Consider the following 27,291-nt stretch of genomic DNA (forward strand, 5'->3'; position numbering starts at 1 on the left):
AAAAAGTGCAGAATTCATTAAAATGAATGGGATGCTTCTGTTAAGCATTTTTTAAGCTTTTTTTTTTAAAAAACGCTTAAACGTGAAAAAAACGCTTACGTGTGCACATACTCTTAATGTTTATTCCATCATGTAAAAATAACAGATAACGACTCATTAATAAATATTTAATAAACAATAAATATTCGCACTCCTTGAGAAGGCTTAGGCGAAACACACGTCAAAGTGGGGGCTCCATCTCTTGATAGTTCCAGATATATTTGTGGTATATCTATAGTCACACTATTACTGTTCATATTGGTAAGAGTACTATGCTTTTTTCATTCTTTTAATATTTCATTTTGTCTGTGGCATATTGTCTTATATCTTCCATACTACCTCTACAAACGTTTACTATAATATATGATGTGTACCTGCCTCATGGTGCGGACTCGCATCTGATGTGATTTTCGTGTCTTTTTGTGAATTTAGCAAAGAGTGGTTATCTGTTATTTTTTAGTTTTTGCTGTTTAATGTATCCACTCAGTATGTGTATATATATATATATATATATATATATATATATATATATATATATATATATATAGGTGTTATTGTGTGTTTTTGTAGGTTATTAAAGTTTATTTAATCATGTTTAAATAGATTATCGATAGAATACATAAATAGAAAATTATGTTTTATTTTCCAGTCGCTCAGTGATGACCTCAGAAATCTGGCCCTCTCTGGACATGTTGGGTTTGACAGTCTTCCTGACCAGCTGGTAAACAAGTCCACATCCCAGGGATTCTGCTTTAATATTCTATGTGTTGGTAAGTCAGCTTTTTGTTTGATGTTTTTGATGTTTCCCCCATACTAGGTATTCCACTGAGTGGCACCACTGTGACTAAGGCCTCAAAGGGGTTGTCAGTCCTAAATATAAACCTTATTGTGGGCAAGGATTGAGTGAAAATAAATAGAATTGGACATAGTCACCTCATGTCACCCTTGTAGATCCAAACTACATGTAAAGCCGACAGCTCTGATCTAAAGGTTTTGTTCACAAAGAATGGACTGTGGTGCTATCATATCATAGAAGAGAAACCTAAAAGGAAACAGACATTAACTCTTGCTCAAGAGTGTTTAGATTTATGTAGAGCCAGCATAGGAGGGATGGATGTAGTCCAATATTTCAACCTATATTGAGGGTTTTTTAAGGTCTTCTGTTGTACAAAGTAAAATAAAAAACAGTATGATCAAAGAATTATAATAAAACGTAATATTCTATGGATATGATGAAAGGGCATGGAACACATGAATGGGGCAGGATCAGGGAATGAGTGAAAAAGAGGTACGGTAAATCAGGTGTACAGTTGTGGCCAAAAGTATTGACACCCCTGCAATTTTGTCAGATAATACTCAGTTTCTTCCTGAAAATTATTGCAAACACAAATTCTTTGTTATTATTATCTTCATTTAATTTGTCTTAAATGAAAAAACAATTGTCCTAAAGCCAAATTGGATATAATTCCATACCAAACATAAAAAAGAGGGTGGACAAAAGTATTGGCACTGTTCGAAAAATCATGTGATGCTTCTCTAATTTGTGTAATTAACAGCACCTGTGACTTACCTGTGGCACCTAACAGGTGTTGGCAATAACTAAATCACACTTGCAGCCAGTTGACATAGATTAAAGTTGACTCAATCTCTGTCCTGTGTCCTTGTGTGTACCACATTGAGCATGGAGAAAAGAAAGAAGACCAAAGAACTGTCTGAGGACTTGAGAAACCAAATTGTGAGGAAGCATGAGCAATCTCAAGGCTACAAGTCCATCTCCAAAGACCTGAATGTTCCTGTGTCTACCGTGCGCAGTGTCATCAAGAAGTTTAAAGCCCATGGCACTATGGCTAACCTCCCTAGATGTGGACGGAAAAGAAAAATTGACAAGAGATTTTAAAGCAAGATTGTGTGGATGTTGGATAAAGAACCTCGACTAACATCCAAACAAGTTCAAGCTGCCCTGTAGTCCGAGGGTACAACAATGTCAACCCGTACTATCAGTCGGCGTCTGAATGAAAAAGGACTGTATGGTAGGAGACCCAGGAAGACCCCACTTCTTACCCCGAGACATAAAAAAGCCAGGCTGGAGTTTGCCAAAACTTACCTGAAAAAGCCTAAAACGTTTTGGAAGAATGTTCTCTGGTCAGATGAGACAAAAGTAGAGCTTTTTAGGCAAAGGCATCAACATAGAGTTTACAGGAGGAAAAAGAGGCATTCAAAGAAAAAAACACGGTCCCTACAGTCAAACATGGTGGAGGTTCCCTGATGTTTTGGGGTTGCTTTGCTGCCTCTGGCACTGGACTGCTTGACCGTGTGCATGGCATTATGAAGTCTGAAGACTACCAACAAATTTTGCAGCATAATGTAGGGCCCAGTGTGAGAAAGCTGGGTCTCCCTCAGAGGTCATGGGTCTTCGAGCAGGACAATGACCCAAAACACACTTCAAAAAGCACTAGAAAATGGTTTGAGAGAAAGCACTGGAGACTTCTAAGGTGGCCAGCAATGAGTCCAGACCTGAATCCCATAGAACACCTGTGGAGAGATCTAATAATGGCAGTTTGGAGAAGGCACCATTCTAATATCAGGGACCTGGAGCAGTTTGCCAAAGAAGAATGGTCTAAAATTCCGGCAGAGCATTGTAAGAAACTCACTGATGGTTACCAGAAGTGGTTGGTCGCAATTATTTTGGCTAAAGGTTGTGTAACCAAGTATTAGGCTGAGGGTGCCAATACTTTTGTCTGGCCAATTTTTGGAGTTTTGTGTGAAATGATCAATGTTTTGCTTTTTGCTTCATTCTCTTTTGTGTTTTTTCGTTTAAGGCAAATTAAATGAAGATAATAATACCAAAGAATTTGTGATTGCAATCATTTTCAGGAAGAAACTGAGTATTGTCTGACAAAAATGCATGGGTGTCAATACTTTTGGCCACAACTGTATAGCTCAGGATACATAGGATAGGCATTCAGTCAATGAGATGAACCTATCCATCATGGAGGCACATCACCAGCATGGCTATAGATAGAGAATATCATGACGGTGAGAGCAATGGGGGGGGAAGTATGGTCAATGAAATCAACACAGGCGTATAACAGGTGACTGATCTTTGCTAAGGGAGGGAAACTATAAGGGGAAGATGATAAGAGAGAGGTAACAGAATTAGATGGGCTATAAAACGAGGGATGTGTAAAGTGGTCGATGGGGTGTCTGTGTATGAAGTGGAGACGGGCGGATAGGATGAATATAAAGCATGATGAGATTGGATTAGAGAGCTGACATGTGTATAGTCTGATGCAAAGTTGAGAGATAAAACAGTAGCTGGAGTAGCGGTGTGGTTATGCTTGAAAGGAATGTAATAGATATATACAATAAAAGAGGAACTATAAGGTAATACTGTTTGGTGGCTGAAATAATATATGTAAGGTCAGATGGAGAAAAGAATGTGACTGGATTAGCAGGGTGGGTATGTATGAGAATACAATGGGAGGCACTGTAAATGTGGCAGTATATGAGGTATAATGAGACTGTACTGGGTGGAAGGCATAGGGTGTAATTCTATGAGTAGTAGAGAATGCACAATCTAGTTCGATGTTGCACCAATTTGGGAGTCTACATAAGTATCGGAACCTATAACCATTCTTTTTGTTAGAGGACTAGAAAGGAGACTAGAACAGCGCATCATTGAAAGATTGCTCATTGATGACCTATTGATCGAAAACCATTATGTCCAGCTCTTCTGAACGTTGATCACCCTATGTCCAGGAAATAGATACCGTATTTTTCGGACCATAAGACGCACTTTTTTCCCCCAAAATTTTTGGGGAAAGTGGGGGGTGCGTCTTATGGTCGCGACCTGGTGCGCTGGTGGCAGCGGGCGAGGCTCTGCGGTGCGGTGGTGGCAGCGGGCGGCGCTCTGCGGTGCGGTGGTGGCAGCGGGCTGTGCTCCGGTGCAGGGGCGGCGGCTCCGCCGGCGTTTCTTCGCATCACGGCATGGGATGGCCGCCGGTCCGAGGACGGCGCATGCGCAGCTTCAGATCTCGTGCCGAGATCTCGGGGGACGAGATCTCGTTGCCGAGATTTGAATCTCGCCCCCTGAGATCTCACCTGTCCCTGCCACAGCTGCCCCTGCCCACCTGCCCCTGCCACAGCTGCCCCAGCACAGCAGCCCCTGCCCCAGCACAGCAGCCCCTGCCCCAGCACAGCTGCGCCTGCCCCTGCCACAGCAGCCCCTGCCACAGCTGCCCCTGCCCTAGCACAGCTGCCCCTGCCACAGCTGCTCCTGCCACAGCACAGCTGCCCCTGCACAGCCCACCCGCCCCAGCCCCAGTGCAGCTGCCTCAGCACAGAGCCGCCGCCACCGCACGAGCCTGGACCACTGAATGACCCCTGTGACTACTTCTCCACCTGTGCCGGATCCCTTCCCAGGTAAGCTGAATTCGGACTGTAAGACGGACCCCCATTTGACACATTATTATTTTTTTTCCTTCTGAAAATAGGGGTGCGTCTTATGGTCCGGTGCGTCTTATAGTCCGAAAAATACGGTAAATGATTGGATTATCTGATAGAGCTACCACTGGATATATAGCTTTCTTTTCTTATAACTCCTTAGTGACCGAGCCATTTTCGACCTTAATGACCAAGCCAATTTTTACAGTTCTGACTATTGTCACTTTATGAGGTTATAACTCTGGAACGCTTTGACGGAATCCACTGACTCAGGGATTGTTTTTTGTGACATATTGTATTCATGGTATTGGTAACATTTCTTCGATATGATTTTATTAATTAAAAAAATGAAAATTTGGCAAAAATTTAGCAGTTTTCAAACTTAATTTTTGTGTCCTTAAATCAGAGAGTGGTGTCACACAAAATAGTTAATAAATAACATTTCCCACATGTCAACTTTACATCAGCACAATTTTGGAATTATAATTTTTTTTTGTTAGGACGTTATAAGAGTTAAAAGTTGACCAGCGACTTCTGATTTTTCCAACAAAATTTACAAAACCATTTTTTTAGGGACCACCTCACATTTGAAGTGACTTTGGGGAGTGAATATGGCAGAAAATACCCAAAATTGACACCATTCTAAAAACTGCACCCCTCAAGGTGCTCCAAACCACATTCAAGAAGTTTATTAACACTTTAAAATTTGTTATGCAATTTCTCCTGAGTACACCAATACCCCGTATGCGGGGGAAAACCACTGTATGGGCGCATGGTAGGGGTCAGTAGGGAGGGAGCACCGTTTGACTTTTTGAACGCAAAATTGTCTGGAATCAATGGCGGGCACCATGCAAAGAATGGGAAAAAAAAAAAAAATTATATATATATATATATATATATATATATATATATATATATACAGTGCCTACAAGTAGTATTCAACCCCCTGCAGATTTAACAGGTTTACACATTCGGAATTAACTTGGCATTGTGACATTTGGACTGTAGATCAGCCTGGAAGTGTGAAATGCACTGCAGCAAAAAAGAATGTTATTTCTTTGTTTAATTTTTTTTTAAATTGTGAAAAGTTTATTCAGAGGGTCATTTATTATTCAACCCCTCAAACCACCAGAACTCTGTTTGGTTCCCCTAAAGTATTAAGAAGTATTTCAGGCACAAAGAACAATGAGCTTCACATGTTTGGATTAATTATCTCTTTTTCCAGCCTTTTCTGACTATTTAAGACGCTCCCCAAACTTGTGAACAGCACTCATACATGGTCAACATGGGAAAGACAAAGGAGCATTCCAAGGCCATCAGAGACAAGATCGTGGAGGGTCACAAGGCTGGCAAGGGGTACAAAACCCTTTCCAAGGAGTTGGGCCTACCTGTCTCCACTGTTGGGAGCATCATCCGGAAGTGGAAGGCTTATGGAACTACTGTTAGCCTTCCACGGCCTGGACAGCCTTTGAAAGTTTCCTCCCGTGCCGAGGCCAGGCTTGTCCGAAGAGTCAAGGCTAACCCAAGGACAACAAGGAAGGAGCTCCGGGAAGATCTCATGGCAGTGGGGACATTGGTTTCAGTCAATACCATAAGTAACGTACTCCACCGCAATGGTCTCCGTTCCAGACGAGTCCGTAAGGTACCTTTACTTTCAAAGCGTCATGTCAAGGCTCGTCTACAGTTTGCTCATGATCACTTGGAGGACTCTGAGACAGACTGGTTCAAGGTTCTCTGGTCTGATGAGCCCAAGATCGAGATCTTTGGTGCCAACCACACACGTGACGTTTGGAGACTGGATGGCACTGCATACGACCCCAAGAATACCATCCCTACAGTCAAGCATGGTGGTGGCAGCATCATGCTGTGGGGCTGTTTCTCAGCCAAAGGGCCTGGCCGTCTGGTCCGCATCCATGGGAAGATGGATAGCACGGCCTACCTGGAGATTTTGGCCAAGAACCTCCGCTCCTCCATCAAGGATCTTAAGATGGGTCGTCATTTCATCTTCCAACAAGACAACGACCCAAAGCACACAGCCAAGAAAACCAAGGCCTGGTTCAAGAGGCAAAAAATCAAGGTGTTGGAGTGGCCTAGTCAGTCTCCTGACCTTAACCCAATTGAAAACTTGTGGAAGGAGCTCAAGATTAAAGTCCACATGAGACACCCAAAGAACCTAGATAACTTGGAGAAGATCTGCATGGAGGAGTGGGCCAAGATAACTCCAGAGACCTGTGCCGGCCTGATCAGGTCTTATAAAAGACGATTATTAGCTGTAATTGCAAACAAGGGTTATTCCACAAAATATTAAACCTAGGGGTTGAATAATAATTGACCCACACTTTTATGTTTAAAATTTTTTAACATTTAACTGAGCAACATAACTTTTTGGTTTGTAAGATTTATGCATCTGTTAATAAATCCTGCTCCTGTGTGAAGTTTGAAGGCTCTAACTTATTTGCATCTTATCAAACCTGCTAAATCTGCAGGGGGTTGAATACTACTTGTAGGCACTGTATATATATATATATATATATATATATATATATATATATATATATATATATATTTTATTACTTTTATCTAACTAAGGGGGTGACAAAGGGGGTTTGATTTACTATTTTTTTTATTTTGATCACTGTGAAAGGATCTATCACAGTGATCAAAATGAACCAATAGGAAAAATCTCCTATTTTAGCTGGTTACCAGCCGGCAGATCTCCGCGGTCGCATTTTGTATGCGCCTGCCATTTTCTTTCAGGAATATGATCCGGGGATGGTGGAGGTATCAGAGGAGAGAGAATGAATTGAAAATAGGACTTTATTTATTTATTTTTTTGGGGGGGTAGCCATTATTTGGTGAATAACGGCGATCACGTGATTGGGGACGGTAAAAACCAACTCTAATCATGTTTTATGGGGTCGTAGCTACCCCTGGTAGCCAAGACCCCAGAGATTTTCCAATGCTCGGGGGCGCTATACATTTATTTCTCAGCGCGTTAAAAAGCGGTGCTGAGGAATAAGTACCTGTTAAAAGTCGTTCGGCGGTCGTTAAGGGGTTAAAACTGGAAAGAGCTATGTCGACACCAAGTTATTAACACGCAGTCATTTTTTCAGTGCATGCCAATGCTAGTATTTATATAACTTTCAAGGACTGATAAAATGTGTTTCTTTCTGGATACACTTTGTTCACTAATTTACGGCAAATTGCAAATTTGTTTACAGTATTTAACTTGGCTAGGAGACCATTACACATTCCATATGGTAGCGTTTGACAGCTGTAACTAAAATTAAAGAGAACACTACGGCTATATCCCCAGTCCTCAAGTAAATTAGAGCATTTGCTCTGGTTTCCTGAAGGGCTGTGGTACATTGTGTTCTTAGAACTGAGCTGCTCGTGTGTACACAGGGATAGTTTGCAGTGATAGGAATTTTTGTTTTACTAATTGGGGAAAAAACATTTAATTTTAACTAAAACAGGTCTTTAATACTGTGCCAACCATTAAAGAGATTCTGTCAGCAGTTTTCTGCTATTTAATTTCAGAGCAGCATAATGTAGGGGCAGAGACTGTGATTCCAGTGATGTATCACTTACCGGGCTGCTTATTGTACACTGCTCAAAAAAGTAAAGGGAACACTTAAACAGAATATAACTCCAAGTAAATCAAACTTCTGTGAAATCAAACTGTCCACTTAGGAAGCAAAACTGATTGCCAGTCAATTTCACATGCTGTTGTGCAAATGGAATAGACAACAGATGGAAATTATTGGCAATTATCAAGACACCCTCAATAAAGGAGTGGTTCTGCAGGTGGGGACCACAGACCACATCTCAGTACCAATGCTTTCTGGCTGATGTTTTGGTCACTTTTGAATGTTGGTTGTGCTTTCACACTCGTGGTAGCATGAGACGGACTCTACAACCCAAACAAATGGCTCAGGTACTGCAGCTCATCCAGGATGGCACATCAATGCGAGCTGTGGCAAGAAGGTTTGCTGTGTCTGTCAGCACAGTGTCCAGAGGCTGGTGGCGCTACCAGGAGACAGGCCATTACACCAGGAGACGTGGAGGGGGCGGTAGGAGGGCAACAACCCAGCAGCAGGACCGCTACCTCAGCCTTTGTGCAAGGAGGAACAGGAGGAGCACTGCCAGAGCCCTGCAAAATGACCTCCAGCAGGCCACAAATGTGCATGTGTCTGCACAAACGGTTAGAAACTGACTCCATGAGGATAGTCTGAGTGCCCGACGTCCACAGATGGAGGTTGTGCTCACAGCCCAACACCGTGCAGGACGCTTGGCATTTGCCACAGAACACCAGGATTGGCAAATTCGCCACTGGCGCCCTGTGCTCTTCACAGATGAAAGTGTCAGAGACACCGCACTGCACTTGCTCATAGAGCCAGTGCGTGTGTCCTGAGCACAGAAGCAGTGCTAAAAGATACCTGTAGAGACGGGCAGCAGAGGTGACCATGCGTGCTTCAGGCTAATAGTGTTAGGGTCCGGTCAGCGCTGGAAGGTAAAGAAGCACGGGACCTGCGGACACTGAAACTGAATAGTCTGCACGGGACCTATGGTCGTGTGACTGAAAGGGGGCGGGGCTTAGCGTCCTGTATTCAGATAGGACAGGACACCATACAACAACTCAGAGTCAGGCAAAACGGAGGTCACACACAGTACGGGCAAACGAGGTACAGGAGGGACAAACAGACGGGTAGTCAGACAAAGCCAAAGGTCATACACAAGAGGGCGACATGGTACCAAGGGGACGAGCAGAGAGAAGTCGGGTCACAAGCAGAGAGTCATACACGAGAGGTAGTGCAGTACAAGAGGGTCAGGCAGAACTCGTAACAGGGACAGAACCAGATCACAACCGAACAAGCAAGCAAGTTATCAGGCACAAGGCACACGTATACAAGAGGTCAACTAACTCAGCCGAGGGCAGGAGTATAACTGACAGCGGACCCAGGTCCAGTGAGCACTAAATAGCCTCCTGCTGCCAGAGAGAGGCAGCACAATTAACCCATAGTCTAACCAGGACGGGTCAAAGCGAAATCCCGTCCTGGATCATGACAGAAAGCAGGTTCACACTGAGCACATGTGACAGACGTGAAAGAGTCTGGAGACGCCATGGAGAGCGATCTGCTGCCTGCAACATCCTTCAGCATGACTGGTTTGGCAGTGGGGTCAGTAATGGTGTGGGGTGGTATTTCTTTGGAGGGCCACACGGTGTTGGGCTGTGAGCACAACCCCCATCTGTGGATGTCGGGCACTAAGACCATCCTCTTGGAGTCGGTTTCTAACCGTTTGTGCAGATGCATGCACATTTGTGGCCTGCTGGAGGTCATTTTGCAGGGCTCTGGCAGTTCTGGTGGGTTGTTGCCCTCCTACTGCCCCTTCCACATCTCCTGGTGTACTGGCCTGTCTCCTGGTAGCACCTCCAGCCTCTGGACACTACGCTGACAGACACAGCAAACCTTCTTGCCACAGCTTGCATTGATGTGCCATCCTGGATCAGCTGCACTACCTGAGCCATTTGTGTGGGTTGTAAAGTCCGTCTCAAGCTATCACAAGTGTGAAAGCACAACCAACATTCAAAAGTGACCAAAACATCAGCCAGAAAGCATTGGTACTGAGATGTGGTCTGTGGTCCCCACCTGCAGAACCACTCCTTTATTGAGGGTGTCTTGATGATTGCCAATAATTTCCATCTGTTGTCTATTCCATTTGCACAACAGCATGTGAAATTGATTGTCAATCAGTGTTGCTTCATAAGTGGACAGTTTGATTTCACAGAAGTTTGATTTACTTGGAGTTATATTCTGTTGTTTAAGTGTTCCCTTTACTTTTTTTGAGCAGTGTAGTTTTAATACAATTAGTATTTTATCAGCAGGAGATTATAATTGAAGGACTAGGTCTCTAGACCAGGCAAGTCAGTCTAATCTGTATAACCTTGCCCTCACCACTGATTGGCAGCCTGCTGACAATTGACAGTGTGTATGGGAAGCTGCCAAACGGGTGTGAGCATTTTGACCATTGCTACATCTACAGCAGAGTAAACTGATTCTATCCAAAACTGCACCAGGCAGCCCAGAAAATGATTCCTTGCTGAAATCAGGATTTGTGTCCATACAGCATGCTGCTGTCAGATTACATAGCAAAAACCTCCTGAAAAATACATGTTAAGTATTTGGTACAGACATTTATGCACCATTTCTGCATCTCTTATCAGGAAAAACACCCTTTTTTGCTGCATTTTATTTTTTTTGCTTGCATTTTTGGTGCAGATTTTCCCCCATTCATTAATATGAGTGAAATATGCGGCAATTCTGAGAATCAAAATTCTGAAAGGACAGGATGTGAGTCTAAAATGTGCCCATTGGCCAGTGTGAAAATTGCAAGATTTTTAATTTTTTTTAATCCAAATTGTGATATTGAAAAAATGTCCCCCAAAATAGATTTAGATCTCAAAAACCTGATTTAAACAATAGGTCATTTGTTGATCATGCATTCCTTTTAAAGGAAATCTGTCACCTATTTTTTTGCATATAATATGCGACCACTGCCATCAGGGGCTTATCTACTTCATTCTGTAATGCTGTAGATAAGCCCCCAATGTAACCTTGAAGATAAGAAAAACGAGTTATATTATACTCACCGGGGGGGGGGCGGTCTGGTCTGGGTCCGATGGTGTCGTGGTCCGGTTCCGGCGGCTCCTATCTTCTAGCGATAACGTCATCTTCTTTGCTTCCCGTCGTGGCGCAGGTGCAATCGTACTGCTCTGCCCGGAGCCGCGACGGGAAGCAAAGAAGAGGACGTCATCGCTAGAAGATAGGAGACCTGGACCGCGACACCCTTTGTACCCGGACCAGCCGCCCCCCGGGTGAGTATAATATAACTCGTTTTTCTTAAAAATAGGTGACAGATTCCCTTTAATGGTGGATTATTTTTTAGGTCTGATTAATAGTTCTTTTAATCTAATTACTGTGTGTGAAATCTTGTGTGGTTGGTTCATTGCAATATGTAATCTAATGACTGATGGTTTAGATTCATGATGTGTTGATGTGTAAAGTCCCAAATGGCTTTGTGGTGGTGGATGACTCATTTATGAGATTACACTGGGAAACCAGAATTGTGAAGTTCTCTTTTAAGTTCACTTCTGGGACACTTTTACTGCCTGTTAATTTCTTAGATGTGACGAAATGCAATATTTTAAAGCTGGGATAGCTTTAACCCCTTGACGCTATGGCCATTTTCCATTGTTTCCCTTTTTGTTTTCTTGCTCCCCTTCTTCCAAGAGCCATAACTTTTTTATTTTTCCATCAATATGGCCATGTGAGGGCTTGTTTTTTGCAGGACGAGTTGTACTTTTAAACTGTGTTCCAAATTATTATGCAAAAAGCGTTTAGGAGTGATAAGGTTAGAATTTTTTTGTTTGTCATTTAAACTCATTGATGGTGATATGTGTCAGGGTTCTTTATATCACTGAAAGCAATTGCAGATACCTGTGCAAATTAGTTTGGCAGGTGTGTCCAAATAAAGGCAAGACTGCTTAAGAAGGCTGTTCCACATTATTAAGCAGCCTACATTTTTTGCCAAAATGGGAAAGAAAAAGGATGTGTCGGCTGCTGAGAAGCAACAAATTGTGGAGTATTTAGGTCAAGGCATGACTACAATCAACATTGCCAAGACACTTCATCGTGATCATCGCACAATCAAGAAGTATGTAGCTGATTCCCAGGACACACGTGTGCGTGCTGATAAGGAAAAATTGAGGACTCTTTCCAACAGGCAATTGTGTCAGGTTAAAAGAGCAGCTGCAAAAATGCCTTGTCATAGCAGCAGACAAGTTTTTGAAGCTGCTGGTGCCTCCAACGTCCCCCGAACAACAAGATGCGGGGTCCTTCAGAGGTTTGCAGCTGTGCGTAAGCCATCCTGTCGACCACCTCTATCCACTACTGCACACAAGCAGAAAAGGCTCCAGTGGGTCAAACGATACATGAAGACTGACTTCCAAACTGCTTTGTTCACCGATGAGTGCCGTGCAACGCTCGATGGTCCAGATGGATGGAGTGGAGGATGGCTGGTTGATGGACACCCCATGAAAACACGGCTAAGGCGCCAACAAGGAGGAGGTGGAGTAATGTTTTGGGCTGGAATCATGGGGAGAGAGATTGTCGGCCCCTTTAGGATCCCTGAAGGGGTAAAGATGAACTCCATAATCTATGTGGAGTTTGTAAAACAGCACTTCCTGCCATGGTTCAAGAGGAAGAACCGTGCTTTCCGCAGCAAGATCATTTTCATGCTTGATAATGCACCGTCTCATGCTGCAAATAACACATCTGCTGCTATGGGCATAAAAGAGGACAAACTTATGGTGTGGCCACCATCTTCCCCTGACCTCAACCCCATTGAGAACCTCTGGAGCATCATCAAAAGCAGTGTCTATGATGGCGGGAGGCAGTTCACATCTAAGCAACAGCTCTGGGAGGGTATTCTGTCCACATGCAAAACAATTGAAGCACAAAATATCCAAAAACTGACAAATTCAATGGACAAGAGAGTTCAGAAGCTTCTTTCGAACAAGGGGTCCCATGTGCAAATGTAACATCACCAAGAATAAAGTTTTGACTTGAAAACTGTTTGATTTCATTTTGTAATAAGCTGATAATACTTAAAATTTCACAATTGACCATTTTTTTGTTCAAAATAAAAATAAAAAGGTTGAAAACTCTGCTGTGCATAATAATTTGGAACATGCATTTTGAGTGTTTCTTATTTTTAAAAATATACTGTTTTCATAGGCAGTTTGTTCAAAAACATTGCAATTATACTAGAATGTTAGATGACTGGAAAATAACAATGACTGCAATTCATATAGGTAATTTAGAGAAAATATGAGGAAATATTTTTTGCATAATAATTTGGAACACAGTGTAAATTGCCCCATTGATTTTACCATATAGTGTAATGGAAAGCGGGAAACAAATTCCAAGTGCGGTGAAATTGTAAAAAGTGCAATTCCATAATTATTTTTTTTATTTATTTTTTTTTATTTACCATGTTCACTATATAGTAAACCTGAACATGCAATATGATTCCTGCACGAGTGTGAAGATACCAAACATGTCTAGGTTTTTTTTCATTTAAGCGGTGACATTTTTTTTCGAAATTTGTGTGGAAAAAAGTTTTTACGTTTGTCACCATTTTCCGAGACCTGTTTCCATTTTTTTGGGATGTGGCTGGGTGATGGCTTTAGTTTTTTGCACCCTAAGCTCACATTTTTATTGATACTGTTTTGGGGTAGATACAATGTTTTGATCGTAATTCTGGTGTTTCAATTTTTCGCCCAATGCCGTTTACCTATCTGATTAATTTACATTATATTTTGATAGATCGGACATTTCTGGACACGGCGATACCAAATATGTGCTTTTTTTAAAAAAAAAAGTATATATATTTTCAATTCGGCATGGGGGGGTGATTTAAACTTTTTTTATTTTTTTGTTTTTTTAAATATTTCTAAAAGTTTTTTTTCACTTTTTACTGACTTGAACTTTCCTCTTCGAAGACTTGAAGCTGTGATCATCCGATCGCTTATGCTATACATAGCAGGGCTTGCTAGGTGTAGCAGAAATCATAATTTCGTATGAACGCAGGCCATGAGCCGCCATTCACATGAGTATTGTAATGACAGGCACGGGACTTCTGCAGACACTGTGCTGTCATGACAACCCATCAGCGCTCCGCGTTCATGTGACACGCGCTTTCTGGCTGGAGTGTATTAAATCCCCATGTCAGCGATTGACAGTGGGATTTAAACTGGTTAACAGACGAGGGTGACGCTCTGATCCACCCGCGGCTGTTAAAAGCACATGACAGCTAGTTAAATCAGCTGTCATGAGTGGGGAAAGATGCAGACTTAGTGTCCGAGTTCACATCAAAATAATGGACACAATATATGATGTAAATATATGTCAGGTGTCTTGAAGGGGTTAATGTAGTAGTTTATTTGCTTTGTAATCTTAACCCCTTAGTGACAGAGCCATTTTGCAGCTTAATGACCGGGCCAATTTTTACAATTCTGACCACTGTCTCTTTATGAGGCTATAACTCTGGAACGCTTTAACGGATCCCGCTGATTCTGAGATTGTTTTTTCGTCACATATTGTACTTCATGTTAGTGGTAAAATTTCTTCGATATGACTTGTGTTTATTTATGAAAAAAAAAACGAAATATGGCAAATTTTTAAAATTTTGCAATTTTCAAACTTTACATTTTTATGCCCTTAAATCAGAGAGATGTGTCACGCAAATTTCTTAATAAATAACATTTCCCACATGTCTACTTTACATCAGCACAATTTTGGAAACAAATTTTTTTTTTGTTAGGAAGTTATATAAGGGTTAAAATTTGGGCAGCGATTTCTCATTTTTACAACAAAATTTACAAAACCATTTTTTTTAGGGACCACATCATATTTAAAGTCATTTTGAGGGGTGTACATGGCAGAAAATACCCAAAAGTGACACCATTCTAAAAACTGGACCCCTCAAGGTACTCAAAACTACGTTCAAGAAGTTTATTAACCCTTTTCATTCTTCACAGGAACTGAAGCAATGTGGAAGGAAAAAATTAACATTTAACTTTTTTTTGCAAAAAAATTAATTTAGAACAATTTTTTTTTATTTTCACAAGTGTTAGAAAAGAAAATGAACCAAAAAATTTGTTGTGCAATTTCTCCTGAATACGCCGATACCACATATGTTGGGGTAAACCACTTTTTGGGTGCACGGCAGGGATTGGAACGGAAGGAGCGCCGTTTGACTTTTTCAACGCAGAATTGGCTTGATTTGAGATCTGATGCCATGTTGCATTTAGAGAGCCTCTGATGTGCCTAAACAGTGGAAACCCCCCACAAGTGACCCCATTTTGGAAACTAGACTCCCTAAGGAACTTATCTGGATGTGTGGTGAGCACTTGCAACCCCCAAGTGCTTCACAGAAGTTTATAACAGCCTCTGATGTGCCTAAACAGTGGAAATCCCCCACAAGTAACCCCATTTTGGAAACTAGACCCCTTAAGGAACGTATCTAGATGTGTAGTGAGCACGTTGAACCTCCAAGTTCTTCACAGAAGTTTATAACGTAGAGCCGTGAAAATAAAAAATCATTTTTTTCCCACAAAAATGATTTTTTTCGCCCCAAAATTTTTATTTTTACAAGGATAACAGGAGAAATTAGACCCCCAAAATTGTTGTGCAATTTGTCCTGATTACGCCCATACCACATATGTAGGAGTAAACCACTCTTTGGGCGCACGGCATAGCTCAGAAGGGAAGGAGCACCGTTTGACTTTTTCAATGCAGAATTGGCTGAAATTAAGATTGGACGCCATGTCGCGTTTGGAGATGCCCTGATGTGCCTGAACATTGGAAACCCATAACAAGTGACCCCATTTTGGAAACTAGACCCCATAAGGAACTTATCTAGATGTGTGGTGAGCACTTTGAACCCCCAAGTGCTTCACAGAAGTTTATAACGCAGAGCAGTGAAAATAAAAAATAATTTTCTTTTTCTCAAAAATGATCTCTTAGCCCGCTATTTTTTTATTTTCCTTAGGGTAACAGGAGAAATTGGACCACAAAAGTAGTTGTGCAATTGGTCCCGAGTACGCTGATGCCCCATATGTGGGAGGAAACCACTGTTTGGGCGCATGTGAGAGCCTGGAAGGGAAGGAGCGCCATTTTGAATGCAGACTTAGATGGAATGTGCCTAAACAGTAGAAACCCCCCACAAGTGACCCCATTTTGGAAACTAGACCCCCTAAGGAGCTTATCTAGATATGTGGTGAGCATTTTGAATGCCCAAGTGCTTCACAGAAGTTTATAAACGCAGAGCCGTGAAAATAAAAAATCATTTTTTTCCTCAAAAATGATTTTTTAGCCTGCAATTTTTTGTTTTCCCAAGGGTAACAGGAGAAATTGGACCACAAAAGTAGTTGTGCAATTTGTCCTGAGTATGCTGATACCCCATATGTGGGAGGGAACCACTGTTTGGGCGCATGGGAGAGCCTGGAAGGGAAGGAGCACCATTTTGGAATGCAGACTTTGATGGAATGTTCTGGGGGCGTCATGTTGCATCTGCAGAGCCCCTGATGTGCCTAAACAGTAGAACCCCCCACAAGTGACCCCATTTTGGAAACTAGACCCCCCAAGGAGCTTATCTAGATGTGTGATGAGCACTTTGAACCCCCAAGTGCTTCACAGAAGTTTATAAACGCAGAGCCGTGAAAATAAAAAATCATTCTAAGGCTAGTTTCACACTAGCGTACGGGCGAGGTGCGGAGGGCTGCAGACTCTATGCAGCTCCGCCCACAGCCGCACCTCCTCCCATAAGCTCCGCCTACTTTGGCATGCGTACCCTATCTTTTACATTAGGTATGCAGGCTGTGCCGATGTATGCGGATGCCTCCGCATGCGTCATTTTGACGGTGCGGTGCGGCGACCCGCGTCGAACGCAACATGTTGCATTTTTTTGTGGTCGCCGTACCATCAAAACAACACATGCGAAGGCATCCGCATACATCGGCACGGCCTGCATACCCAAAGCAAAAGATAGGGTACGCATACCGAGGTAGGCGGAGCTGACGGGAGGAGCTGCGGCCGAGGACGGAGCTGCACAGAGGAAGTCTGCAGCCCTCCGCACCTCGGGCATACGCTAGTGTGAAACTAGCCTTACCCTAACCCTAATTCTAAAGGTGTGTGCACACGTTGCGGATTCTGCTGCGGATCCGCAGCGGATTTGGCCCTGCGGATCCACAGCAGTTTCTGCTGCGATGTACAGTACCTTCATTTTCTATGGAAAATGAAAAATGCAATGCACACACTGCAGATTTTTCTGTGCAGATTTGCTGTTGTTTGAAATCCGCCACATGTCACTTCTTTATGCAGAATTTGCAGCGGTTTGACACCTGCTCCATTACAGGTGTCAAACCGCAGGGGAAAAATGCAGGCTAATCTGCAATCCGCAGGTAAAATGCAGGTTATTTGACCTGCGGATTTACCTGCGGATTTAGCTATATCTACGCGGAAAAATCCACAGCAGAATCCGCAGTGTGTGTGCACACACCCTAACCCTAAGGGTGTGTGCACACGCTGCGTAATGCTCTGCTGATTTTTCCGCGCGGATTTGAGAAAAACCACAGGTCAAAAGACCTGCGGATTATCTGCCGTTTTTCTGCGGTTTTGCCTGCGGATTTCCCTTGCGGTTTGACACCCTGTCTTTGAGCAGGTGCCAAACTGCAGCAGAATCCGCACAAAGAATTGACATGCTGCGGATTTGAAACCGCAGCAAATCCACGCGGAAAAATCTGCAGCATGTGCACTGTGGATTTCATTTTAGATAGATTAGAATAGTACTGTACACCGCAGCAGAAACTGCTGCGGATCCGCAGGACAAAATCTGCTGCGGATCCGCAGCAGAATCCGCAGCGTGTGCACACACCCTAATTCTAACCCTAGCCCTAACCCTAATTTTATCCCTAATTTTAACCCTAACCCTAGCCCTAATGAAAAATTTGAAAAAAAATTTTTTTTTATGTATTAGTGTGTGTGTGTGTGTGCGTTTTTATTTTGATCACTGTGATACTTTATCACAGTGATCAAAATAAATGTATGGAATCTGCCGTTTGGCAGATTCCAGGCGGGCGCACTGCGCATGAGCTGCCCGCCATTTTCCAAGATGGCGGCGCCCACCAGAGCCCGGGACGGAGCCCAGGACCACCGGAGGGGACCCAGGACCATCGGTGAATATAAGGGGGGGATCGGAGACCCTATTTCTCTCTCCTCTGATGTGCGATCACATCAGAGGAGAGAGAAATTTAATTGAAAATCGCGGCTTTTTTTTTTTTTTCGCGGTCGCCATTAGGGTTAATAACGGCGATCGCAAAAACGAGGTCGGTAAAATCCGACCCGATTCATGTTTTCTGGGGTCTCGGCTACCCCCGGCAGCCGAGACCCCGGAGAAAATCCGACACTGGGGGGTGCTATTTACTTAAATCACAGCGCCGTGAATTAACGGCGCTGTGGTTTATGTACCCTTAATGACTGCCGTTAAAAGGCATATCGGCGGTCGTTAAGGGGTTAAGCATCTTTGATGACCAAGAATTTAAGGAATGGTAATCCGAAATTGTAAATGCTGGATCCTTATTTTGCCTGACATGATCTGTGGGTAGAGAGTGTAAAGAAAACCCCTACACATTAGACTGGTGAGCGAGATCGACAGACATTAGTCTGATGTGTTATGGGCCCTTATGTCACCTCAGCAAAGAGAAATTTGCCATTCAAAATAAAGTGAAGCAAATGTAGGCGATACCTAATTGAGGTGTCGGTGTAACACAAAGAACAGGCAATGCAGAATTTCTGTTGCAATTCAGTCTGAAGACCCCATCTGCACATAGTAAAAAATATCTGCACGGAAATCGAAGCATGCTGAAGAACTTCAAATCTACTTAAAGCTCATTTTGTGGTAAAATTGTTACAAATTTTTCCATGGATTTCACCCATTGCAATACGAAAATTAAAGTCCACTGCAAAAGCTGGGATTAAATTATTTACCGTAGCCCATGGAGATTTACGTGTGCATTTCAGGCAAAATCCACAGCTAAAAATATACAGTGCATTCGGTCTTTGCCTAATGGTTCCTGTGCACATTAGATTGAATCCATTTGCAGACCAAATAATGTTTATAGTGACCCTGACTTTCCCCCAAAAGATATGGGGGAATGATATTGAAAAGTCCATTTGAATTCAAGTGCACCTTTTGCTTTTCCCAGAGATATGCCGTAGACAAAAGGTGTTTCGCTGACAATTTATTCACTCTCCATTGAAAACACTTGAACACTTAGCACTTGGCTCATTTGGCCAATGCTATCTAAGGTGTATGGGCACCTATAAACTTCATTCATGTTGGATATGGTGCATAGATCGTGATTACATTGGATAGGATAAATCAACTTTTATTCTGTAGATCCGATTAGTTTAAAGGGGTTGTCCAGCTTAAAATAAAAATGTGCAGTCATTCTGTGCCACAACAGACAGTTAAATCACACTGTGCACTGTGAGGATTCACCGGTGCATGAGCCGGGAACGGCGGTGATGAATATTTTATGCATATTCCCAGGCAGAAGCCGTCTAGTGGACGCTGTCACTGGATGGCCCAACCCACTAGACGGCTGCTCCCTTGCGCTACACACTTGTATGGAACGAGGCCGCTCCCACCAGTCGGGTTCTGCCCCTGGAGTATGCATACCACATAAATCACTACCATTCCCGGCTCCGAAATCGGCAAATCGTCATCACGCACATTGTGTGCGCAGGGGCGTTTCATAAGTCTGCACAAAGGGTGACTGCAGACTTCCCATTTTAGACTGCACAACCCCTTTAAACAGTTCTGCAGAATAAATGAAGCATCAACATAACAATTATCGTCCTAGTTAAAAAAATATCCCTCATGTTAGTCCTGGCCACGTGTTTATTTTATGCCAAATGCCACTGCCATGTCACACGCTGTGTAATAACCATATCTCTTTATTTTCAGGTGAAACGGGCATTGGAAAGTCAACTTTAATGGACACTATATTTAACACAAAATTTGAAAGTGATCCAGTTTCACACAGCGAGCCCGGGGTGAGGTTAAAAGCAAGAAGCTACGAACTTCAGGAAAGCAATGTACGCCTGAAGCTAACCATAGTGGACACCGTTGGATTTGGAGATCAGATCAATAAAGATGATAGGTATGTACCGTAATTGAGACAGAAACCATTATTACCATAGATGTGTTGCACTGTAAGTACTGCATGCAAGTAAATCTGATAAATTATCTTAAAGGAACTTGTCATGTCCCCAAATGCTATTGACCAACTAGTGGGACGAAATGAACCTAATTCCTCCCAGTAGCCTCCGGCTTTCAGTAAAGAGGTGCAGTCGGTGTGGCTCCTGTCACCGCTCAGTAACTGTATACTGTAACCACACCCTGGCACTGATTGACAGCTGGCTCGGTACACAAGTGCTGAACAAGATGTCAGTGTCGGGATGTAGGTACAGCCACCCGCTCACTATGTACTGAGCAGTGACCGAAGCTACTAACACTGAAAGCCCAAGGCTGCCAGGAGGAATACAGTTAATTTCATCCCGGCAGCCAGGCTTTCAGTGCCACAGCTGCACAGCTTTAGAACGCTATCAACTGGCAGATTAACCCCATATTTGCAGGTTAATAGCATTTTATGACATATCAGTTTCCCTTTAAATAGAGTTGGTGCAAATCAATTTGCAGGACGCGATCCATCAGTCATGTCAGTGTGGCTGCTGAACGCCTGTGAAACACCTTTGTTACGATGGCATCTATGGATCTACTTTTGATTGGGCGATCTGGTAGATTTCCCATGTTTGTCACGCCAAGCTGGTTAATCAAAACAAGAGCCATGGATACTATCAGATATGAAGAAGTTCTCAGGCCACCAAGTCCAGCGGCCACAGAATACTGAAGTGCATGAATAATCCTAACGTATGCTTGCAGTACTGGTGACTGCTGACCACACAGATTCTCAGTGATGTCTTAAGTGGATTGTGTAAAGGGAAATCCTGGTAAAACGATCTATTGTAGATAGAAGTGAGTAGATCACACTGGTAAAGTGTCCAATCACCACTAATTTCCATCAAGATCCGATATTACTGTGCTGGAAAGCTGACTGTGATTGAAACTTATGCCAAATCTGTTATTGATATAGAGGCCTGACTTTCTGGAAATCTGTGGTATTTCATCTGACATCCACTTATATGGATGGGTGTGTGGCTCGTCACAAGACCCCTATCTATGAGTGTAACCGGACATGAACTTTTCATTTTAAAAAGAATAAACTGTGGTGAAACTGTAATGTTCCTTTAAAGCAAAGCTATGCATAAAAGATTACCAGTCCCGCCTGTACACCCATCACCATATTATTTATAGCAGTCGTCATAATCATTTATTATCTGTCGGGAACACTTGGGCTGTGACTAGCACAATACAGAAATGGTTCAATTACCCATTGTGTTAAGTGGTTAAATTAACTAATCTTTTTTGTTCGAGTATAGATTTGACTATTGATTGAAATCAGATTGTGACACAATACATGTCCATATACGAAAATGCATATAAGTATATAAGTAACAACTAGCCTAAATTATACATGCACAAATAGCTGATCAATTGTTTAACGCAAACCCACCTTAAGAGGGGCTCCAATGTCCAGCCCTAAAAAATAAAGGGTAGAATATATGAATTTACATTTGCAACTCCTTACAGTTTATATTAAGGCCGCCATACAGATTACACCTGCTGATGTCGACATTTTCAGCCAGTGCTCTAATGTGTACAGGGGCAGTGGCCGACTGACGGTTGGGAGAGTTGTTGATCGCGCATTTCCGATTTTGGACTGCTGGTCGCATTATTCTCCCTGAAATATTATTTCTGATCGAGAACACAGGAGTGCTCATCCAAGGAAGCTCTTCTGCGTATTGGAAAGTCTGCTGACATGGCTATTGGCCGACAGCCATCTAATGTCTATGGTCAGTGTGACCAACCTAACAGAATGCATTCATATTTGATGGTAAGGGGTGCTATACAGTGGCATGTAAAAGGTTTGGCATCACTGGTCATAATTAATGTTATTTTGAACAGTTAAGCAAGTTAAAGATGAAATTATCTTTTAAAATGCCTAAAGTTACAGATGACACATTTCCCTTGTGTTTAAGACAAAAAAATATATATTTTCATGTTTTACATTTTAAGAATTACAAGCAAGAAAATGGGCTGATGCAAAAGTTTTGGCACCCTGCTTAGTTAGTGCCTAATAAGTATCACAGCGTGTAAACGCTTTTTGTAGCCAGCCAAGAGTCTTTCACGTCTTGTTTGAGGGATTTTCATCCTTGAAAATTTCTTCCAGTTATGTGAGATTCCCGGGTCATCTTACATACACTGATATTTTGAGGTCTAGCCTCAGATTTTCAGTGAAGATCAGACCAGGGGACTGTGAGGGCCATTGTAAAACCTTCAGCATGCACCTTTTGAGGTAGTCTATTGTGGATTTTGTGTGTGTTTAGGATCATTATCCATCTTCTAGAAGCCATCCTCTTCATCTTCAGCTTTTTTTACAGATGGTGTTATGTTTGTATCAAGAATTTGTTTAATTGAATCCATTCTTGCCTCTACTTGTGAAATGTTCTCCTAGTTATTGGCAGCATCACAATCCCAAACCATGATTGATCCACCCCCATGCTTAATGGTTGTCGAGATGTTCTTTTCCTGAAATTCTGTGCCCTTTTTCTCCACACAAACCTTTGATCATTGTGGCCAAATAGTTCTATTTAACCCTCAACCATCCACAGGACGTATTTCCAAAATGTATCAGGCTTGTTTAGATGTTGTTTCGCATACGTCTAACTATGAATTTTTTTGATGAGGACGCAGAAGAGGTTTTCTTCTGATGACTCTTCCATGAAGGCTATATTTGTGCAGTTGTCTCTAAACAGTAGAACTATGTACCACAACTCCAGAGTCTGCTAAATCTTTCTGGAGGTCTTTTGCAGTTAAACAGGGGTTCTGATTGTCTTCTCTAGCAGTCCTACGAGCAGCTCTCACTGAAATTTAGCTTGGTCTTCCAGACCTTATCTTGACCTCTACTGTTCCTTTTAACTTACATTTTGAACTGAGGATAGGGCAACTTAAAAGCACTTTGCTATCTTCCTATAGCCTTCTCCAGCATTCTCATTTTTAGAGTGCTAGGCAGCTGCTTAGAAGAACCCATGGCAGCTGTTTATTGGCACAAGGCTAGAGAAGGCTGGGGTTTTGTAAAGCTGGGAAATTTGCATCATCTAGCCTTTCCCTAATGATGATAGTGAATAATCCATAGCCCCAGCACGCTAATTAAGGTCTGAAACTTTGGTCAAAGTTATCTAAGCACACAAATTTCCAAGGGTGCCCTTAATTTTTAAATTGAAATAAAAATAACATTTGCCTAAAATATAAATGAAATCTGTCACTAACTTCTTTTGCCTTTTAGAGATAATTTCATCTTCAGCTGATTGCTAAACTGTTTTTGGCTGATGGAAGAATTTAACTTTTTTGATAATAATCCATTTGTTACCGTTATCCACCTCTCTTTGAGGAACAATGATAATATATTCATTGTTTAGTTAAGAAAATTTGAATCTTTTTGTGGAATATCTCAACAATAATAAAAGGAATATGTATTTTACAAGCAAGTATTTGAGTTCATAGATGTATCGACTGAAATTAAGAATGGTGAATTGATTACTAATTGGTTACTTCAAACACACAGCAGAAAATGCATTATTGCACTAAGAAAGTTATTATCCATCGCATGTTAAAAGATCTTTACCATATGGGCAGTTTTTACACAATTCGGGCACATTCAGATGTGCTGTGTAAGAATCAGCCATCTCTTCGACCCATAAAGTTATTGTACTGTATAGAGCTGTTCAGATGACAGTTTTGTTACAAGGACTGAGTGTGTGTGTGTTTGAAAAATTTACAACATGCATTTGTCTTATCCCTATTTTGGATGAAGTTCGCCCAATTAAGTCTGTAGCTGTGCAAAATAAATCGCATTCCATATGGATCATCTGTAATGCATTCAATTTTACAGATAAATTGCAATTTGTAACATAGGAAACTGTATTTGGTCTGATATTTTTTTTAGATACTGATATATAAAAAAGTATGCCTTTTGGATGGAAAAAACGGATATACAGATGACAATATTGATGAGATCTGACTATTGTTAGATGTGCTGAATGAATGATGAATCCTTTGAGGCAAAAGACAGAGATTTGTTTAACCGATTAAGGCTCCTAGGTAACCTGCAGGAATGCTGATCTTCGAAGGGCCAATAGTTAGAAATGAGCAAGGACTACTGGTCAACACTAGTAGGCAGAAGAAATTTGTGTTGTCCTCTTTGCATAGTCCATTCAGTGAAAATCTGCGTTCCACCATTAGACTATAAGGTGCAAACAAATCAGAGTCTCTCTTTTTGGCCACGTCAGAACCTTAGAGGAGTTTTCCACTGCTTGGACAACCTTGTCTCATTTAGCATGTTTGTCCCCAGTAAAATAACAACACCGGTATGTGCACATGTTAGGTATTTGGTGCCGAAATTTCTGCATCTCTTGACAGGAAAAATTTTGCGTAAAATAAGTGAAATCTGCAGCAAAACACTGAAAGAATTGTCATGCTGCAGATAAAAATCTGTTCCATATCTCAAGTCACAAATAAGCAACGTGTCCATGAGACTTCATGATTCTCATTCACTTTGCTGGTATTGAGAAACTCTTCAGGTTTTGTGAAAAAACTGCACAGAAAAAAATTCGAGAAAACAGCAATGTGTACACAGGTGCTGATACTCACTTAAGGTTCCAGTGGTGTCAGCGCGATCCTTGCAGTAAACCAGCGCTACCTTCACTCTCCTCGCCTTCGGACGAATCAGAAAGCAACAGGAAGTGAGTGGCCAAGCCGCAGTTTTGACTTCTTCCAGATGTCTGATTTGCCAGAAAGAGAGGAGAGTGTAGCCAGCGCTGGTTGATGGCGGGGATTGTGAGACATAACAATGTCGCTTGAGTCCGTGAGCGCCATCACCAACACCGTTGTAACAATGTTGGCACCTAAGGTGAGTATAAGGCTGGAGTCACACTAGCGATTAAATCGGACGAATGCAATGCGATAAAAAATCGCATTGCATTGGTCCCAATGTTATTCTATGGTGCTGCTCCCATCATGCGTTTTTTTGTCGGATCCGTTCCTCGGACCGAGACAGTCGCAGCATGCTGCGATTGTCACCGATTTTCGGATCGGACTCGCCAATGCAAGTCTATGGGGGCGAGAAAAAATCGGATGACAAACGGACCAGATGTGTGACTTGCGATAAAATCGCACCCGGTGTCCTTTACCAAAAGCCGGCAATTCTTTTACAATACAGTAAAATCACACTGACAGGTTAAATAAAGAAACGAAAGAATAGATCTAGACACATATATATATATATATATATATATATATATATATATATATATATATATACACACACATGTCATATAGACACATTTATATATACAGTGGGGAAAAAAAGTATTTAGTCAGTCAGCAATAGTGCAAGTTCCACCACTTAAAAAGATGAGAGGCGTCTGTAATTTACATCATAGGTAGACCTCAACTATGGGAGACAAACTGAGAAAAAAAAATCCAGAAAATCACATTGTCTGTTTTTTTTTCATTTTATTTGCATATTATGGTGGAAAATAAGTATTTGGTCAGAAACAAGCAATCAAGATTTCTGGCTCTCACAGACCTGTAACTTCTTCTTTAAGAGTCTCCTCTTTCCTCCACTCATTACCTGTAGTAATGGCACCTGTTTAAACTTGTTATCAGTATAAAAAGACACCTGTGCACACCCTCAAACAGTCTGACTCCAAACTCCACTATGGTGAAGACCAAAGAGCTGTCAAAGGACACCAGAAACAAAATTGTAGCCCTGCACCAGGCTGGGAAGACTGAATCTGCAATAGCCAACCAGCTTGGAGTGAAGAAATCAACTGTGGGAGCAATAATTAGAAAATGGAAGACATACAAGACCACTGATAATCTCCCTCGATCTGGTTCTCCACGCAAAATCCCACCCCGTGGGGTCAGAATGATCACAAGAACGGTGAGCAAAAATCCCAGAACCACGCGGGGGGACCTAGTGAATGAACTGCAGAGAGCTGGGACCAATGTAACAAGGCCTACCATAAGTAACACACTACGCCACCATGGACTCAGATCCTGCAGTGCCAGACGTGTCCCACTGCTTAAGCCTGTACATGTCCGGGCCCGTCTGAAGTTTGCTAGAGAGCATTTGGATGATCCAGAGGAGTTTTGGGAGAATGTCCTATGGTCTGATGAAACCAAACTGGAACTGTTTGGTAGAAACACAACTTGTCGTGTTTGGAGGAAAAAGAATACTGAGTTGCATCCATCAAACACCATACCTACTGTAAAGCATGGTGGTGGAAACATCATGCTTTGGGGCTGTTTCTCTGCAAAGGGGCCAGGACGACTGATCCGGGTACATGAAAGAATGAATGGGGCCATGTATCGTGAGATTTTGAGTGCAAACCTCCTTCCATCAGCAAGGGCATTGAAGATGAAACGTGGCTGGGTCTTTCAACATGACAATGATCCAAAGCACACCGCCAGGGCAACGAAGGAGTGGCTTCGTAAGAAGCATTTCAAGGTCCTGGAGTGGCCTAGCCAGTCTCCAGATCTCAACCCTATAGAAAACCTTTGGAGGGAGTTGAAAGTCCGTGTTGCCAAGCGAAAAGCCAAAAACATCACTGCTCTAGAGGAGATCTGCATGGAGGAATGGGCCAACATACCAACAACAGTGTGTGGCAACCTTGTGAAAACTTACAGAAAACGTTTGACCTCTGTCATTGCCAACAAAGGATATATCACAAAGTATTGAGATGAAATTTTGTTTCTGACCAAATACTTATTTTCCACCATAATATGCAAATAAAATGAAAAAAAAACCAGACAATGTGATTTTCTGGATTTTTTTTTCTCAGTTTGTCTCCCATAGTTGAGGTCTACCTATGATGTAAATTACAGACGCCTCTCATCTTTTTAAGTGGTGGAACTTGCACTATTGCTGACTGACTAAATACTTTTTTTCCCCACTGTATATATTTCTAATTCATACAGTTCTTCATAGCAGTATAG

At 42.1% G+C, this 27,291-nt stretch overlaps 1 protein-coding gene across 9 annotated transcripts in view; it reads left to right on the forward strand.

The window, feature by feature from the left end:
• Positions 1-27,291, forward strand: part of SEPTIN11 (septin 11) — a 141,410-nt gene that overhangs the window by 72,733 nt on the left and 41,386 nt on the right. For all 9 annotated transcript variants that reach the window (XR_012219744.1, XM_073542032.1, XM_073541974.1 and 6 more), the window contains exons 2-3: positions 689-809; positions 20,077-20,272. Coding sequence is in view for 8 of the 9 variants with exons in the window: in XM_073541974.1 (XP_073398075.1) it covers positions 689-809; positions 20,077-20,272 (317 nt within the window). In the remaining variant the exon portion in view is untranslated. The remainder of the gene's footprint in view (positions 1-688; positions 810-20,076; positions 20,273-27,291) is intronic.

Source organism: Dendrobates tinctorius, unplaced genomic scaffold (assembly GCF_039654945.1).
Source record: "Dendrobates tinctorius isolate UK_male_01 unplaced genomic scaffold, ASM3965494v1 ptg000011l, whole genome shotgun sequence".
Classification (NCBI taxonomy): Eukaryota; Metazoa; Chordata; class Amphibia; order Anura; family Dendrobatidae; genus Dendrobates; species Dendrobates tinctorius.